Genomic DNA, 18,247 nt, shown 5'->3' on the forward strand with positions numbered 1-18,247 from the left:
CCTACTGCTGCACCTAATTTCTATGTTTCTATGTTTCTATACCATTTCAAGCAGTAGAAACCACCATAAAACAATAGACAATAGACAATAGACGCAGGAGTAGGCCATTCGGCCCTTCGAGCCAGCACCGCCATTCAATGTGATCATGGCTGATCATCCCCAATCAGTACCCCGTTCCTGTCTTCTCCCCATATCCCGACTCCGCTCTTTTTAAGGGCCCTATCTAGCTCTCTCTTGAAAGCATCCAGATAACCTGCCTCCACCCTGTCACAGGCAGAGAATTCCACAAACTCTCCACTCTTTGTGAGAAAAAACGTTTCCTCGTCTCCGTTCTAAATGGCATACTCCTTGGTCTTAAATGTGGCCCCTGGTTCTGGACTCCCCCAACATCGGAAAAATGTTTCATCCCTCTAATGTGTCCAAACCCTTACCAATCTTATATGTTTCAATGAGATCTCCTCTCATCCTTCTAAACTCCAAAGTGTACAAGCTGAGCTGCTCCATTCTCTCAGCATATGACAGTCCTGCCATCCCGGGAATTAACCTTGTAAATCTATGCTGCACCCCCTCAATAGCAAGAATGTCCTTCCTCAAATGAAGGGACCAAAACTGCACACAAGACTCCAGGTGTGGTCTCACTACAGCTCTGTACAACTGCAGAAGGAGCTCTTTGCACCTCATAACGTGCCATTCGCTTTCTTCACTGCCTGCTGTACCTGCATGCATACTTTCATAGACTGATGTACAAGGGCCCCCAGATCCCGTTGTACTTCCCCTTTTCCCAACGATGTCAAAATCACCATAAAACCACACAAAACACCACATAAACACCACACACAGTTCAGTAGACATTCAGTGTGTTCAGTTGATTCACAGCTCAGACCTGTCCCTCTCCCATCTTGCAGACACACCCACACTTTCAGGTTATATAATCCCTCCCCCCTCCCTCCGGAAGGGGCATGGTCTTCATGGCGTGATTGACAGGAGAGAGATTCTCAACTTTTTAAACACTAATAACACTTTTATTTTTCATTGATGGGAAGAATCCTCTGCACCTGATGAGAGGAGGGGGACTGAGTAAGATGGCCAGAAATCCTAGCCGTAAGTGGTAGCGTTTTATCTAAAATCAATATACAGTGCAAACAGGAAGTTGTCAAGTTACCACCACCAACAGCCATTTGCAATGCTTCACTTCAAACCAACCACCACCAACAGCCATTTGCAGTGCTTCACTTCAAAACAACTACTGCTAATAGTAAGATTAAACGAGAACTTACCAGTTTGAAGTTTGATCTTTATTTTATGAGGAGTTACAATGAGGGATTACGTGAAGAACCCACCAGCCCACATGCGCGTCAAACTTCATAGCAGCGGTGTGAAATCGCAGATAACAGTTGTTGAACTGAATATAGTAAGATTCGAGAAACTAGAACTACCAGCTGACCTTTGATATTTGGTGTTCCATCGAGCCACAATGTCATTAAATACTTTGTGATCCAACATTCATTCTGTGTTGTCATTGATTTACATGATGATACACCAGCGCCAAATAAGGTTAGGTAAACTTATCACAGGATATTGACTTGATTGCACCCATGTGATTAATATATGCCACCACCGTAGTGTGTCAACTTGTAGTTGAGCATGCAGATATGCATATTCGCACAATCAGCCTTTAACCCATAGAACGCCCCTAGTGACTTTAGGTGGTTGATACCATATAACTGAGGGATTGGTAGCTCATGCACATCCCATCTGCCTCTGTGACTAGAGATGGTAATTTCCCATCTTTGAGCACGAGCATCAGTTTGTAATAACTGAAGGTTTCATGACCAAGAGTACTGGAGCAATGTTGAATACTAATTGTTCATCATTGTAACTTTATAGCTTCAGCTGGTAATAGCATAGGTCTGTTAACAATGACCTACATGGTACTTGAGAGCTTGCTCCTTTGCACGATGAAAGTTCTGATAATGCAAAGGCCCCAATCACGCAGCTGAAAAAACAGCCCCTAAATTGCCAATTACACTGGCCACTTGATGAATAAACAACCAGGTTGTTACAAGCTTTCATTAATTCTAATCTCTTGCCCCAGGGTGGAGTCACAGATAATTAATAGAGTTAAAGGTAAATCGCAGTCTATAACTCCAGTTGCTATCAATTTAAATTCAACTGGATGGATGAGAAACCCCAATTTCTCAAATATCAGTTTTGCGGCTGAAACAGCTAATTTAGCAAGATTCAGCGTTTTTAGAATATCATCCAGATAGGCCATAAATATGTATTTTCGAGCTTTGAGCAGCCCAAGCACTGGCTTGGTAATTTGGTAAATAACCTGGGAGCTGAAGTTAGCCCATTTCGCAACACTTTAACTGATATCGTTGCCCATCCAGCTAAATTTCAAATATCTCTGGTGAACCCTGTGAATGGGAACTGAATAGCATGCATCTTTGAGATCGATGCATGCCATAAAGTATCCTATGGAAATCCGTTATTAGACAGTAACAAAGTTTCCCATTCTAAAAAGTCTATACTGCACATGTGAATGTGAGTTAATCAAGGGTGATCCAACATCATCTATCGATCTGATGTTATTCATCGACATTCGTGCAAAACAATTGTAATCTATTACCATCTCGTAACTAGTCCACACACCCCGTGTTTCGGAAAGAACCAGACCCACCTACCTCCATGGTTACCTGTGGTCTTATGGTAAGCCCAAAGGCCCCTGATGCGGGTTCTGTATCCGTCCTCAGGTTCAATTCCATCCTTGAATTGGAGGATAGGACTGCTGGGGTGCGTGGATTGCACATTTTCTCCCAGGTCCGGCATGGCATTGGCCTAAAAGGCCTCTGTCCAGAGAATCAGCTTTCAAGCTGCCACCAGCTTCAGTGAACACTTACTGCCGATGGAGGCGTATAGGTGTTGTCGCCGAACACGGTGAGGCTTTTGCTCGTCGTAGGCACCTTGACTAGTCCGACAGCTTTACATCCTCATCCAGGATTTTAACCTGTTTGGCTAGGTCTTCTCCAAGGAGAAGATTCGGCGGCTGGACATTGCTGGCCTCGCCATTCATAGTCTCCCCAGATAGCACTGTTCACTGCCGGCACTTTGTTCCTGGAATGATGTGACGTGAGGTCACTGATGCCTGCCAAACTTGAAATGTGAGGTGAACTCTGGCCCCGGGTTTTCTGCCATAGGCTGGAAGCCAACTCTTCCTTGCAGCGGCTCCTCCGTTTGCGTGGATATTGCAACCCTTGATGCCATGACAGAATTTTTTGAACCTCACGCATGCACTCCAGTATGTTTCACAGACATACTTCCGAGTTTGGACTCAGTCGCACACTGACTGCCTACGCTCCCCTCCTCAGAGAGGGAGATATAATGCAGCCCTGCACCAGGCGCTGCTGCAGGTCCCCGACAAGACCTGTGCTGATATGGCCCCGTCCACGGACCATATCAGGATGCAGCATCTCCTCAGTGGGATGAATGCCCTGCGGACGCATCCATACTCCACCTGGGTAAATGTCCGAGGACGACCCGTACCCATGGAGGGGAACCCTCCTTTTTTCTTCCCTATGCTCTCCTCCTCAGAGAGGGAGATATAATGCAGCCCTGCACTAGGCGCTGCCGCGGGCCCCCAAGACCCGCGCTGATATGACTTCTTTCCTTGGAGTATATCATGGTGGAGCATCTTTCCCATGAGATGCTCTATGAGGGGGAAAACGTCCGAAGACGCTCCCTACTGCCGGAGGCAAACCCTCCCGGCCGGACTCGTCCGAGTCAACCGGCCTGCCAAGCCGGGTCATCCCCACGGAGCCGGGATTCCCCACGGTCTCCGTAGCCGGGTTTCCCTGAGCCTGGTTTCCCCTCCGCGGAGCCGGGATTCCCCACGGTCTCCGTTGCCGGGTTTCCCCGAGCCGGGTTCCCCTCGTGGAGCCGGGATTCCCCACGGTCTCCGGAGCTGGGCATCCCTGAGCCGGGATCCCCTCGCGGAGCCGGGATTCCCCACGGTCTCTGTAGCCGGGTTTCCCCACGGAGACAGGATTTAGACCCCGGAATGTCATCCAGCAGGAACTCTGTAAAAGAGCTTCCTGCAAGACAAAAAGCACAACCTGAAAACTAAGTTTGAAACTTACCTTCAGGTTTAAAACTTACCGCTGGTGGAGCGACGCGCCTGCCGGCCAGTCGTGCGCCATGCGTTAGACGTAATGACGCGCATGCGGGCTGGCGGGTTCTTCATGTAGTCACTCACGTGACTTCGAAGTAAAACAGCCATCTGCAGTTCTTCACCTCAAACCAACCGCCGGCAACAGCTATTTGCAGTGCTTCACATCAAACCAGCCACTGCCAACAGCCATTTGCAGTGCTTCACTTCAAACCAATCACCGCCAACAGCCATTTGCAATGCTTCACTTCAAGCCAAACACCGACAACAGACATTTACAGTGCTTCACTTAAAACCAACCACCACCAACAGCCATTTGCAGTGCTTCACCTCAAACCAACCACATTTTCATTTTCAAACCAGATTTAGGGCACTCAAGGTCAGTAAAGCCACACTCACAGTTTACTAGACATGTGTTCAGTGTTATTCATAGCTCAGACTGAGAGACGTGACCCTCTCGCTCCCCATCTTGCGGAGACTGACGGAGGCACTCAATACTTCCAGGTTTTATAGTCCCTCCGGAAGGGATGTGGCCTTCAGGAGAGAGAATCTCAACATTTTTTAAACACTAATAACTCTTTTATTTTTCATCGATGGGAACAATCCTCTTGTCCTGCACAGTGGAGGGGGACTCTGAGCAACTTGGCCAAAAATCACAGCCGTAAGGGGCAGCATATTTTCTAACATCAATATACAGAACAACAGGAAGTGGTCAAGATCAGAATTTTAGTAATATAGATTATAATTTTTCACAAAATTTCAAACAAACCTTTGGTTATCTGTCTTAATGCCAACTGTTCTTCCTTTTTAATGAAAGGCATTACAGTCGAGAAACTATACAATCCTGGCAACGCATTTCTGGGTTGCAGATCAGTTCAGGGAAGTTCAGAGATGTACCCTATGACAGAAGGAGGAGGTGTTGTACAGTTTGATAGCCACAAGAAAAAAGGTTCCCTTGTGGCGTTCTGGTCTACATCTTGGTGGAACCAGCCTGTTGCTGCAGGTGCTCCTCACATTGACCAGTGTGTCATGGAGGGGGTGAGCTGCACTGTCCAAGCTGCTCCGCAGTTTGACGAGCATCCTCCCCTCCAAGACCACCTCCAGTCAGCAGTTAGTGGAGCTGCTCATTGATGATTACTCCTGTATCACGAACCAGAAGACGTCAACGCCGCAGAACGTTCCTTTTATGGGACCTTGTTCTCACCGGATAGCTCCCATAGGGACAAGTACAGTGCTCTGTGGGAAGGTCTAGCTCTGGTCAGCCCGGAGGTGCCAAGCGTCTGGATGCCCCCCTAACACTGGACGAACTGACTGCGACCCTCTCCCCGCTCCGAAGGGGAAATCCCCTGACCTGGACGGCCTGACAGCAGAGTTCCTCTGAACATTCTGGGAGGTGATGGGGAGGACTACACCATGGACCTGAGGGAGAGCCTGGACCAGAGAGATGCACCTGTCTTGGCAGAGAGCTGTCATGGTCCTTCTGCCCAAGAAAGGTGATCTCCGCCTATTAAAAAAAACTGGCGCCCGGTCTCCCTGCTCTGTACCAACTACAAGGTCTTTGCCAAGGCAATGGACAACCATTTGGGCTCAGTGCTGGCCCAAGTGATCCACCCTGACCAGTCTCACACGGTCCCTGGCCAGTCCATCCACGACAATATCCATCTGGTCTGGGACCTGGTCTACCTGGCTCAGGACATTGCCTTTCTCTCCCTCAACAGGACAAGGCTTTCGACAGAGTAGATCACGAGTATCTGCTGAGGACTCTGTGGCCGTTTGGATTCGGACCGCACTTTGTGGCCCGGATCCAGCTTATATATGCTGTCACTGAGTGCCTCGTGAAAGTAAACAGATCCTTGATGGCCCCCATTCCCTTCCACAGAGGAGTACATCAGGGTTGCCCAATATCCATCCAACTGTACGCCATCTGCGTGGAGCCATTCCTTCATCTGCTTCGGAAGAGGTTGGAGGTCATGGACAAGCCGGACAAGGAGGTGGTCCTCTCGGCCTATGCCGATAACGTGCTCCTCATGGTCACCGACCCCTTCTCGGCTGCCTTCTCTGCCAGAATCAACTGGGGGAAATGTTCTGGACTCTTGGTGGGTCCCTGGCAGGTGGACTCCCTCCTGAGGAGATGTGGCCATGTCGTGCAGCACCACACATTTCCTCTACTTGGGAGACCGCTGCGGAGACTTGGCCGGTGAACTGGCAGGAGCTGGAGACTAAAGTCATCACCCGGCGGGCGCTGGTCGGGTCTTCACAGGATGCTTTCCTGATGTGTTGGTCATTAACCAACTGGTGGCTTCCATGCTCTTGTACCGGTTGACCACCTTGGTCCCATCGGCCACTTTTGCTGGGATCATCCAGAGGAAGTTGGTGGACTTCTTCTGGCACAACGGAAAGTACTGGGTCTCTGCAGCAGTCCTGAGTCTCACAATCAAGGAGAGCGGTCAGTTGCTCTTTATAACTTTGTCCCTGTCCTTCATGTGTCGACTATTTGCATACCTTGGGTGTGCAAAACAAAGTGTATCACTGTGACTTGTCATATGTGACAATAAAGGAGGGAGAAAGAGGTTAGGAGGGAGAGATAGATCAGCCATGATTGAATGGCGGAGTAGACTTGATGGGCCAAATGGCCTAATTCTTCTCTTATCACTTATGATCTCATGGTCTTATGATAAAGTATAATTTATTCATGTCAATTCTGTGCTCATTCAGATCAGGTAACAGTTATAGAAGATGTAGACACAAAATGCTGGAGTAACTCAGCGGGACAGGCAACATCTCTGGAGAGGAATGGGTGATGTATCAGGTCGAGACCCTTCTTCAGACTCAGATAAAGTTATAGTCAAACAGCATGGAAGCAGGCCTTTCAGCCAACTCGTCCATGCCAACCAACATGCCCCATCTAAGCTAGCCCCAATTGCCAGCAGATGGACCATCTATATTACTAAAATTCTCACCTTGACCACTTCCTGTTGTTCTGTATATTGATTTTAGAAAAAACGCTGTCACTTACGGCTGTGATTTTTGTCCATCTTACTCAGAGTCCCCCTACGCTGCGCAAGGCAAGAGGACTTTTCCCATCAATGAAAAATAAAAGACGTTATTAATGTTTTTAAAATGTTGAGATTCTCTCTCCTCAAGGCCACGCCCCTTCCGGAGGGACTATAAAACCCGAAAATGTTGAGTGCCTCAGTCAGTCTCTGCAAGATGGGGAGCGAGAGAGTCACGTCTCTCAGTCTGAGCTGTGAATAACACTGAACACATGTCTACTAAACTGTGAATGCCCTTAATGTGGTTTGAAAATGCAAAAGTTGCCTTTGGTTTGAGAATGCTAAAGTTGCCTTGCCTAAAGTTGCCTTGCCTAATTAAAGTTGCCTTGCCAAATTAAAGTTGCCTTGCCAAATGCAACAGGTTTGTTTTGAAAATGCGCCTTTTAACTGTGCTTTATTGAAAAGTGAGCAACAGTTTTTGGAAGGAACGTTTTATTAGATCAGCACTGTGTTTAATGCAAAATTGCCGCTCCTTCCGTGACTTCCGCTAGTGGAGAGGTGGAGCTGAGTGCGTCATTTCTGCTTAGTGGAGAGGTGGCGTTGAGTGCTTCATTTCCGCTTAGTGGAGAGGTGGCGCTGAGTGCGGATGGCACAAAATGGAGACGCCACCCTGAACCGTTTGAGTAATTCAAGAGAGCTTACTGCCATGTATATGGTGAGTGTATTTGTTGAAAGTTACTTAAAGCACCTTTTTGCTGTAGCAGCAGCTGTAGAGGAGCTTTTCAGAATAAAAATGGCTTTAAACGTTTGAATCATTCGGTTTAGACACACCTGTTTTCTTATTTTCAAACTTCTTACATAAGGTATATGGTTAGTAACATGATTCAGTTTGCTTACCACGTTCTGAAGTTACTTGACATTATAGTATTGGTGCTGTGTGTGTATGAGTATGTGTGTCTGTGTGTGAGTGAGTGTCTGTGTGTGTGTCTGTGTGTGTGTGTGTGTGTGTGTGCGAGTGTGAGTGTGTGTGTCTGTGTGTGTGTCTGTGTGTGTGGGAGAGGCACTAAGACTTACAGCCACCAGCTGTAAGTGACTGAAGTGCCAGCCCACCAGCCATGACTTACTGAGCTGCCAGCCCAAGAATCCATTCGGCCCACAATTTCCATACTAGCCCTCTAGAAACCAGTCCCTTTGGCCCACAAAACCCATGCTAGCGCTCCAGAAAGCTCCCCCCCCACCCCCACTGGTCAGCAATATTGCAATTTGTGGAGAGGTGGAATATTGCGTTGGGGGACCAGCCCTCCTGTATGAACATGGGACCCAACAGGTCCCACTTAGTCTAGTATCCCTCTAAATGGTTCCTATCCAAGTACCTGTCAAAGTGTCTTTTTACTGCCATTATATTACATGTAATATATGTTATATATCTAATATATATATCTAAACATTATGCATGTTTTGCAGAAATAGTGGGCCAGATGGCCTCTACACATGAATACAAACGTAAGTGCAGTAGGAAAGGGAAAGTGCAATGGGGGAGATACAGAGTGCAGAATATAGTTCTTAGCCTTCTAGGGCACCAGTTCCATAGTCAAAGTCCAATGTCCACAATGGGGTAGAGTTGAATCAGATAATACGCTGGCTTATGGAAGAACTGTTCAGAAGCCTGAAAATAGAGGGGGAGAAGCTGTTCCTGAGTCTGGGGTGGTGCATGCTTACAAGCTGCTTATGCCCGACGGGAGCAGAGAGGAAAAAATGAATGACCAGGCTGGTATGTGTATGGTTAAGTGGGCTTCATTTTCGAGGCAGCATGACGTATAGATGGAGCTAATGGTGGGAAGTCCATCATCAGCTAGTTCATGCTTCCTGAAGTCGAAAACTAGCTCTTTCGTCTGGCAGTTCAAAATATACACATTATGGTTCAATTAAACAAACTACTGATTAATACTATCAAATCACTGAAATAATCACATTAAGTAAAAAGGGACATACAGCACAGAAACAGGGCATTTGGCCCACCTTGTCAAGGTTCAAGGTTCAAGGTATTTTATTGTCACATGTACCAATTAAGGTACAGTGATATTCAAATTACCATTGTCCTTACCCAAGTTGGAGTTCTGGGCTAGACCCATAAAGCTGCAGTTGGCCCATACATTTCATAAAATTTAATGAATGTTACCAACAAATTAAATGTTGGATTTTAAAGAATCTGTGAATAAATCATGATACAATTTTTAAATCGGTAAAACTGCTCTCAGGTCGTATTTTATTTGATCATAACCATGAACCTTGCACCAGTAAGTGAATACATGTATTTATTGCTGCATTCTTTCAAAGTACAGGTTCTACCCAGGGTATAAACGTTATGTTTGGGACATCAGTGGGATGGATTTGGCAGCTATTGCAGGGCTGCAAACTTACAAGCTATTGCAGGGCTGAACCACACGTTACCAGGCAACCACATTTCCGACTTGCAATCTGTTTAAGTTATATCCTAATTCATCAGACTCTTTGTTCCATTAGAACATAGTTCATAGAACAGTACAACTCAGGAAGAGACCCTTCAGCCCGCGATGTTTGTGCTGAACACAATGCGAAGTTACAGAATGGAAACAGGCCCTTCGGCCCAACACGTCCATGCCAAGCAAGATGCCCTATTTGAGCTAGTCCCACCTGCCTGCATTTGGCCCATATTCCACCAAACCTTTCCTAACCATGTTGCTGTTCAAATGTTTTTTAAATGCTGTTATAGTATCTGCCTCAACTACCAACTCTAGCAGCTCCACCGCTCACGGAAGGAAAATATTGTCTCTCAGGTTTCTATTGAATCTTTCCCCTCTCACCTTAAACTTACACCCTTTGGTTTTTGATTCTCCTACCCTGGGTAAGACTCTGCATTCAACCTATTTATTCCCCTCATGTTTTTATACGCCTCTAAGATCAACCCTCAGCCTTCTGCACTCCAAGAAATAGTCATAGCTTGCCCAATCTCTCCCCACAGTTCAGGCCCTCTGGTTCTGGCAACATCCGGGAACTGGACCATGTTGTAACCTGGGAACCACTGTTAAATGCTTTTCCAATGCTATTTCAGCAAAGATTTGGTACAAAAAAAAGGACCTACACTTATCAATGGACATTTAATATAACATGGTGACTCTAGTTGTTTTGTTCTGTACTTACTTCCACCCACATTTAAAGCTAATTTCATGGGTTGCGAACTGGCAGCCGCTGCAGCACCTGAGGGTCACAATTAAAGCAGCATGCTGATCAAATCCATGTAAATATCATACCAGCACACCAACACTATTTGTCAAGTACAGATGATTAAACATGTATTATTTCATCACCTACAGCCAGCAAACCCAAACAAATCTTCCGTAATCTGTCTAAATTTAGTTATTTTCTTTTTCTTCCTAATTAAAAATGCCACAGTCCAGAAATTGAACAATCCTGAGGCTGCATGCTAAAAATAATGCAGGTGAGGTTCACCCGAATGCTGCCTGAATTAGAGGGTATCAGTTAAAAGAAGAGGTTGGAGTCACGGCGAGTCACGGCGCCATCCGCGAGTCACAGCAACAGGCAGAAGAGGGCTCTGCCCAAGCCGGCTGCCTGCGCCTTTTCCATGGTTACGTCCGCACTCGGATGTTTTTAGAGAGGCGCTATTCACGGGTGCCATGGTGGATATTCCACCATGGCACCACCCGACAAAGGTGGTGGAATGTAAGGATTGCATTACAGTTATTTGAAAACTTACTGACTTAGGTAATTTGGTGATTTTGTGCTATGGTGGTGGGTGTGTTACCACAGTTTTGTTTTGGAAGTATTACTTTGTATCGTAATTAAATAAATTATTTTTCCCACAATAAAAAGTAGGCAGTGAATAAACAGGGAGCCGGACCCCCGCGGCCGGATCCTCGCGGCCAGACTTAGGTCTGGCGCCACAAAGGCGTCAGGAGAGGGCCCGGCTGCGGTCGATGAGGAGATCAGAGCTACGGTGGTAGTCGAGTTCGGCAGTCGCGAGGTCAAGGTTGAGGTCGGCAGTTGTCAAGGTCGAAGGCCGTTGCAGGCACGGTCGTCGACGTCGGCAGTCGTTGTGGTCGGTGGGGTCGTTGAGGGCACCGTCGAGGTCGGCAATGATCAAGGGCTCCGGTTGTCGAGGGCTCCAGTCTTCGAGGGCGCCGGTCATCGAGGGCTCTGGTCATTGAGGTCAGTGGTCGTCCAGGGCTCTGGTCGTCAAGGTCGGCAGTCGTCAAGGGCACGGTCGAGGTCGGCAGTCGTTAAGGGTTCTGGTCGTTGAGGTCGGTGGTCATCGAGGGCTCTGGTCGTCGAGGTCGGTGATCATCGAGGTTGGCGGTCGTTGAGGGAACAGTTGTTGAGGGCATGGTCGAGGTCGGCGGTCGTTGACGGCACCAGTTGAAGAGGTCAGCGATCGTTGAGGGCTCCGGTTGTTGAGATCGGTGGTCATCGACGGCTCCGGATGTCGAGGTCGGCAGTCGACGTCAAGGATGGGCCATGTGAGTGCCGGAGGACCGATGCGCAGACAAAAGCAAAGAAGGACCCGGCATGGGGAACCTCAATGAGGGATGGGTGGGAGAACAAAGGAGGACGTGGCATCGGGTAATTTATAACTTTGTCGGTGTCCTTTATGTGTCGACTATTCGCATACCTTGGGTGTGCAAAACAAAGTGTATCACTGTGACATGTCATATGTGACAATAAAGGAGAGAGAAAGGGGTTTGGAGGGAGAGATAGATCAGCCATGATCGAATGGCGTAGTGGACTTGTTGGGCAGAATGGCCTAATTCTGCTCCTATCACATGATCTCATGGTCTTATGATAAAGTATCATTCATTCATGTCAAATCTGTGCTCGTTAAGATCAGGTAATAGTTATAGAAGATATAGACACAAAATGCTGGAGTAACTCAGCAGGACAGGCAACATCTCTGGAGAAGAATGGGTGATGTATCGGGTCGAGACCTTTCTTCAGACTTCAGATACAGTTATAGAGTCAAACAGCATGGAAGCAGGCCCTTCAGACAAATCATCCATGCCGGCCAAGATGTCCAATCTGACCTAGTTCCAATTGCCAGCATATGGACGATATCTCTCTAAAAGTTTCCTATCCAAGTAGCTGGCAAAGTGTCTTTTCACTGCCATTATATTACCTGTTATATGTATATATCTACACATTAAGCATGTTTTGCAGAAATAGTGGGCCAGAAGGCTTCTTCATGTGCTTTACCATTCAGTGACCTTGCATATTTTTTGTAGAACATCTTAAGAATATAACTTACAAAATTGATGCTAGACTTGTACTGGCAGATGTTTGGTATATATTCCTGGCACATTGTGATCCTGTCTAATTACATACATACCTGTTTTTTGTACCATAGGTTGACTGCTATAATCAACGGAGAATCGTCTTTTCGATTTTGTCGCTGAAAAAGGTAAAGAACATTCTTATAGCCTCATTCCAGCTCATTCTAGCTTGCACATCCAAACACATTTGAATAGATCTAATAAAAGATCCACAGCCAGAACAACTTCCAGCACCAACTTCAGTCAACTTTCTAAGAAATTCTATTCCTCCCCTCTCCAACCAGAAATCCTAAAGAAACCTTTGGTTTTCTCTCCTTTTGCCAACTTTTCATTCATTTTAATTAAAGGCATTACAGTAAAAAAATCATATTATTCTGACAATTCAATTCTAGGTTGCAAATCAGGTCATTAAATAATGATGACACAAGCAATATCATCGCTGGAGAAAATGGATAGGACACGTTTCGGGTCCGGACCCTTCTTCACATTGAAAGTGATGGGTGGATACAGATGAGTGGGGTTTGATTGGCAGATGGGTGGAGCAAGTGAATGTTTTCTTAACCCTGTGCTCCTCCTCTTAGTGTCGATTCGTGGTTCCTGTATGGGCATCACCATTGTACTGTGGATGTGTTGCGGTTCCTAATAAATCTAATAATTTAATGGATTTGTCCGACTCTCTATTCCTTTACAGCACTGTCTGATGTCAATTATGTGCTCATTCAGATCAGGTAGGTTCATAGAGTCATACAACATGGAAATAGGCCCTTCAACCCAATCGGTCCATGCCAACCAAGATGTACCATCTAAGCTTGTGCTCTTTGGCGGCATATGGCCCATATCCCACTAAACCTTACTTATCCAAGTACATGCCATAATGTCTTTCAACAACTGTATAGTATTTGCCTCAACTGAAAAAGTTGCCTGTTATGTTCCTATTAAATCAATGTCTTCTGTTTTCTGACACCTCTACCCTGGATAAAAAACTATGCACTCACCCTATCTATTTGTTTTATGGTTTTATACAACTCTATCAGATCAACCCTTAATGAGCATGGTAAGATCAAAAGTCGTGGGAATCCAATCAATGGCTTCACATTATGCATCTAATGTAGACTTTGTGGGTCAAATGGCTGCATTCTGTGCTTTACCGTCCTCTGTTCTTTGTAAAATTCTATGTAGAGCTTCTCCGAAAATAACTCACAAATTGATGCTAGATGCTTAACTTGTATTACTGTCACATGTTCGGTATACATTACTGGCACATTGTGACTATGACTAATTACACAAATACCTGTATTTCCTTTCAAAGGCAGAGACTGGTTTAAGAGGTTCATAGGTTGATCGGTCAATGCATCTCCATTATCTGAAGGTAAAGAACAAAGGGCCTTATTCCAGCCTGTGCATTCTCAAACATATTTGAATAGAACTCATACAACACCCAGAGCCAGAACTACATCCAGCACTAACTTTATTCTACTCCTTTAGAAATTCTGCTCTTGCGGTCACCAAAAAGAAATCCCAAACAAACCTTTGGTTAACTGCTAAAAAGCCAACCTTTCTTTCACTTTAATTAAAGGCATTACAGTCAAGAAACTTTATAATCCTGTATAATCCACACTTCTATAATCTATAATCCACACTTCTAGGTTGCAGGGAAATAATGAAGACAGAAGGATCTGCAGATGCTGGTTTACTAAAAAGGACACAAAGCGCTGCAGTGACAGTGGTTTAGGCTGTATCTCTGGAGAACATGGATAGGCAACGTCACACATCGAGACCCTTCTTCTCATTGAAAGTAATAGTGGATATAGATAAGGGGAGGGCTTGATCGGCAGGTGGGTGGAATAAATGCTTGTTTCCTCCCAATACAGTGTTCCTCCTCTCAGTGTATTGATTCAAGCTTCCTGTATGGGTATCAGCATTGTTGCAGCTATCTAATGAATGAATGGATTTCTCCTTCTCTCTGAATCTTTACAATACCCCAGGCGTGATGTCAATTCTGTGCTCGTTCAGATCAGGTAATAAGGTTACAAAGTTATATAACATGGTAACAGTTCATTCAGCTAAACTCGTTCATGCTGCCCAAGATGCCTCATATAAGCGAGTTCTATTTGCCCGCACATGACCCATATCCCTTCAAACATTTCCTATCCAAGTACCTGTCAAAGTGTCTTTTAACTGTTGGTATATTACCTTCTTCAACAACCTACTCTGGCAGATAGTTCCATATACCCAACATCCTCTAAATGAAACAAGTTGCCCAGCAGGTTCCTATTTAATTTTGGCCCTCTGACCTGAAACTCTTTGATACCTCTACCCTGGGTAAAGACCATGCACTGAACCTATGTATTACCTTCATGATTTTATATATTTTAGATTACCCTTCTATGTGCATGGTATGTTAGAATCTCCTGGGAATCCAATCAATGGCTTCAGCTGAAAATTAAGTATCTTGTGCAGGCATTGGGGGCCAAAAGGCTTCTTCCTGTGCTTTACCATTCTGTTTTTGTATATTCTATATAGAACATCTCAAGAAAACACTTAACTTGCAATATTGCCAGATGTTCGGTATACCTCTGGCACATTCTAACTAGGACAGCCAAATTACACACATACCTGTAATAGAGGCTAATGCAGATCGATTTGATAATATTGACCAAAATTCAGATGTGACAAAATGGAGGATCTTTGCATTTGCAGAACCTGCTTGTCCTCTTTCTGTGAAAAACTGCAAAGCCATGATATTCATGGCTCCAGTGTGTCTGGGTGCTTGGAGGAAGCTAGCACAGAGAGATGTCCAGGTGTCCTCTCTTTTGTTAATATGTATGAGGGTTTTGCAGAAAGAGCTGAGCTGGACTGCAAATGCATGATTATGATTGGCTATAAGATAGGGTGATTTACTAGTCGAGGTGGTATACAGAGGAAAAGCAATAAAGCATAGATTCGAGATATCAACTGGATTGGATTGCAATTTAATGGCTAGAGATTTGCTCTGTGCATTGCAATTGAAAATTGAATGCAGCAATAGTGGAATCATAGTAACCCCCTGGGCTCCTGAAAGGCAGTGCTATTCGACAGTGACCTCCCAATGGTGGTCCGTGGATCTGGATGAGGAACCTCCACTCCATATTACACTGGAGTATGATAGGAGTGGCAAGAACAAAGAGCTAGAGGCTTTCTTCCGACCATATGAAGGAACAGTAAAATATAAGAATTTTAGCACTAATAATAGAAAAGGAAGGAACAGCTGAATCTGCTGAAGTGCCTCGGAATCTATGGAAACGAAATGAAGAGGTGGCTCCACATATTACAAAAAAGGTTAATTTTCCAGCAAGAATAAAAGATCTGGGAGCAATGGTGAAAAGACAATCAACATAGCAGCCCCGAATAAGCACGAAGAACAGCATTTGTCTAACCACTGTACTGTTGAGTTCTATCAGGCCCAAGGACAGTTGTTGCCCAGCTACGCCAGCATCCGGGGAGTGAGATATGTGGGTATGTGGACCCACAAGTAAGGGCAGAAGACGCAGCTCAGGTAGGATGTGTGCACATCAGTCCCAACCAAGTAGCTCTCCAGAAAGGGGTGACACTGCCTTCGATACAGCAGTATCCGTTGAAACAACAGGCCATTCCCAGCATAGACAAATTAATTTAGGGGCTGCTGGAGCAAGACATTGTTAGTAAAATGCCAATCCATCTGCAAACCACTAAACCTTGCAGTACCAAAACCTGGAAAGGAGGGCCAGGACAAATTGGTTCAAGACGTAAGATCCATTATGCCATTATGGAGCCACTCCATACTCTAGTGCCAAACCCTGCTCACATCCTCACTCTGATTCCAGCAGACATAAGAATTTTCTCCATCGTAGACCTGCAACATGCCTTCTTTTCATTGCCCTTGCATAGGAACAGTCAACACCTATTCGCTTTCACATATAGGGGCAAGCAGTACACTTCGACAAGGCTACCTCAGGATTTTATTAATTCACCTACATTGTTTTCCCGATGTTTACAGGAGCAACTAAGCACTTTAGGTTTTCAAAGAAAATCTACCCTAGTACAATACGTTGACGATCTGTTGGTGGCCAGCACAGATGAATTAAGTAATCAGGAAGATACGGCTCAACTATTAAATTATTTAGCAAATTTGGGATATGTGGTCTCCCAGTCGAAAGTATTGATGGCAAAGCAACAAGTTAAATTTTTAGGAGTAATAATTTCAGCCACAGAAAGGAGTTTGTAAAAGAGCCGACTCGAGCCAATTTGTGAGTTCCCCATTCCAAAAGAAGCAAAACATTTGTTTTGCTTCTTTTGGAATGGGGAACTCACAAATTGAGGCAATGGCTTGGTATGGTAAATTACTATAGACCCTGGATCCCCAACATCGCCTTAGATAGCAAAGAATTGACACCCTATACGAGGATGGAAGGCAAATTCCAATTATCTGAGAAGGCACAAGAGGCATTTAAAAACTTGAAAACATCATTAATGAAGGCTCCAGCATTGGGAAGACCATTATATGACAGACCTTCCAGCTTTATTGCGCTATTTTGTCTGAATATTCAACCGCAGTTCTAACTCAAAAGCATGGGGATAGGCATAGACACCTATTATTCTTCCAAACTAGATCCCGTAGCCAGGGGACACGCATTATGCACCCAAATCCTGACCCCCATATATAATAGATTAGTCGGCTGCAAATTTGACCCTACAGCAGGAGATTGTAGTATATAGCTCACACTCAGTGGCAGCCTTGTTAGGACAACTCCAAACCCAGCACCTAACAATGGCTCACCAGAACAAATACGAGATCTACTTATTGAATAACCCGAAGGTTCAGTTCAAACATTGTTCAAACATTAACCCAACATCTTTTCTTGTTTCACCCCCAAAAGAGCAGTCAGTGGTAGGACATGACTGTTTGCTTGTAATCGAGGAGGAGACATCGGTGAGGGGAGGCCTTAAGAGACACACCCATAGAGGACCTGGACATGACCTTGTATATAGATGGAAGTTCATCCATTGGGCCCTGTGGTGAGAAATTGTATGGGTATGCAATAGTAAATCAGAATGGGGACAACATAGAAGCAGCTTCCTTTGAGTCACCTTATTCAGCACAACAGGCTGAACTATTTGCTTTAATTTGGGCTTGTATTATCGAGAAAAAATCACAGGTAAATGTATATACAGATTCTCGGCACGCATTTGAAGTGGTACATGATTTCGAACAATTGTGGAGAAACAGAGGCTTTCTAACTTCAACAGGAACTCAAATTTCAAATAAACAATTGGTGACAGATTTATGAAAGGCCCTGATGCTACCCAGACACATTTTGGTCATGATATGTAGTGCACACACTAGAGGACAGACCCCAACCAACATTGGTAACCATTGTGCTGACCAAGCAGCAAAAGAAGTATCCTGGGAACGTAACATGGTGGTATCAAATATAATGAGGCAGACTTAAAGTTTAGGAACCAGGTCCCCCTCGAAGAAGCTGATGCCATCCATCCAGGAGATCATTCAGTTGCAGGAGGAGGCTACTGACAGGGATAAAGAAAGGTGGAAGCAGCTTGGGTGTACATTTGAATGTATGACAGGATTATGGACCACTCCGGCAGGGCAAACTTGCATGACAGATCCTCTTGCAGTGTGGGTTGTAGAGTATACATTATGCAATACATTGTGGTGCAAGAGCGGTAGGAGACATCCTCTTAGCTTCTTGGAGGCATCCGAGGTTACAAGTGTTAGCCCAGAAAGTAAG

At 45.2% G+C, this 18,247-nt stretch overlaps 1 protein-coding gene across 5 annotated transcripts in view; it reads right to left on the reverse strand.

Moving 5' to 3' along the window:
* Positions 1-18,247, reverse strand: part of LOC129715962 (uncharacterized) — a 275,535-nt gene that overhangs the window by 43,926 nt on the left and 213,362 nt on the right. For 4 of the 5 annotated variants that reach the window (XM_055665868.1, XM_055665873.1, XM_055665856.1 and 1 more), the window contains 3 exons: positions 13,774-13,845; positions 12,539-12,601; positions 10,342-10,398 (listed from right to left, as the gene is read on the reverse strand). In XM_055665868.1, the coding sequence (XP_055521843.1) occupies positions 10,342-10,398; positions 12,539-12,601; positions 13,774-13,845 (192 nt within the window). The remainder of the gene's footprint in view (positions 1-10,341; positions 10,399-12,538; positions 12,602-13,773; positions 13,846-18,247) is intronic. The other variant, XM_055665863.1, reaches the window with a different exon arrangement.

This window comes from Leucoraja erinacea, chromosome 2 (assembly GCF_028641065.1).
Source record: "Leucoraja erinacea ecotype New England chromosome 2, Leri_hhj_1, whole genome shotgun sequence".
Classification (NCBI taxonomy): domain Eukaryota; kingdom Metazoa; phylum Chordata; class Chondrichthyes; order Rajiformes; family Rajidae; genus Leucoraja; species Leucoraja erinaceus.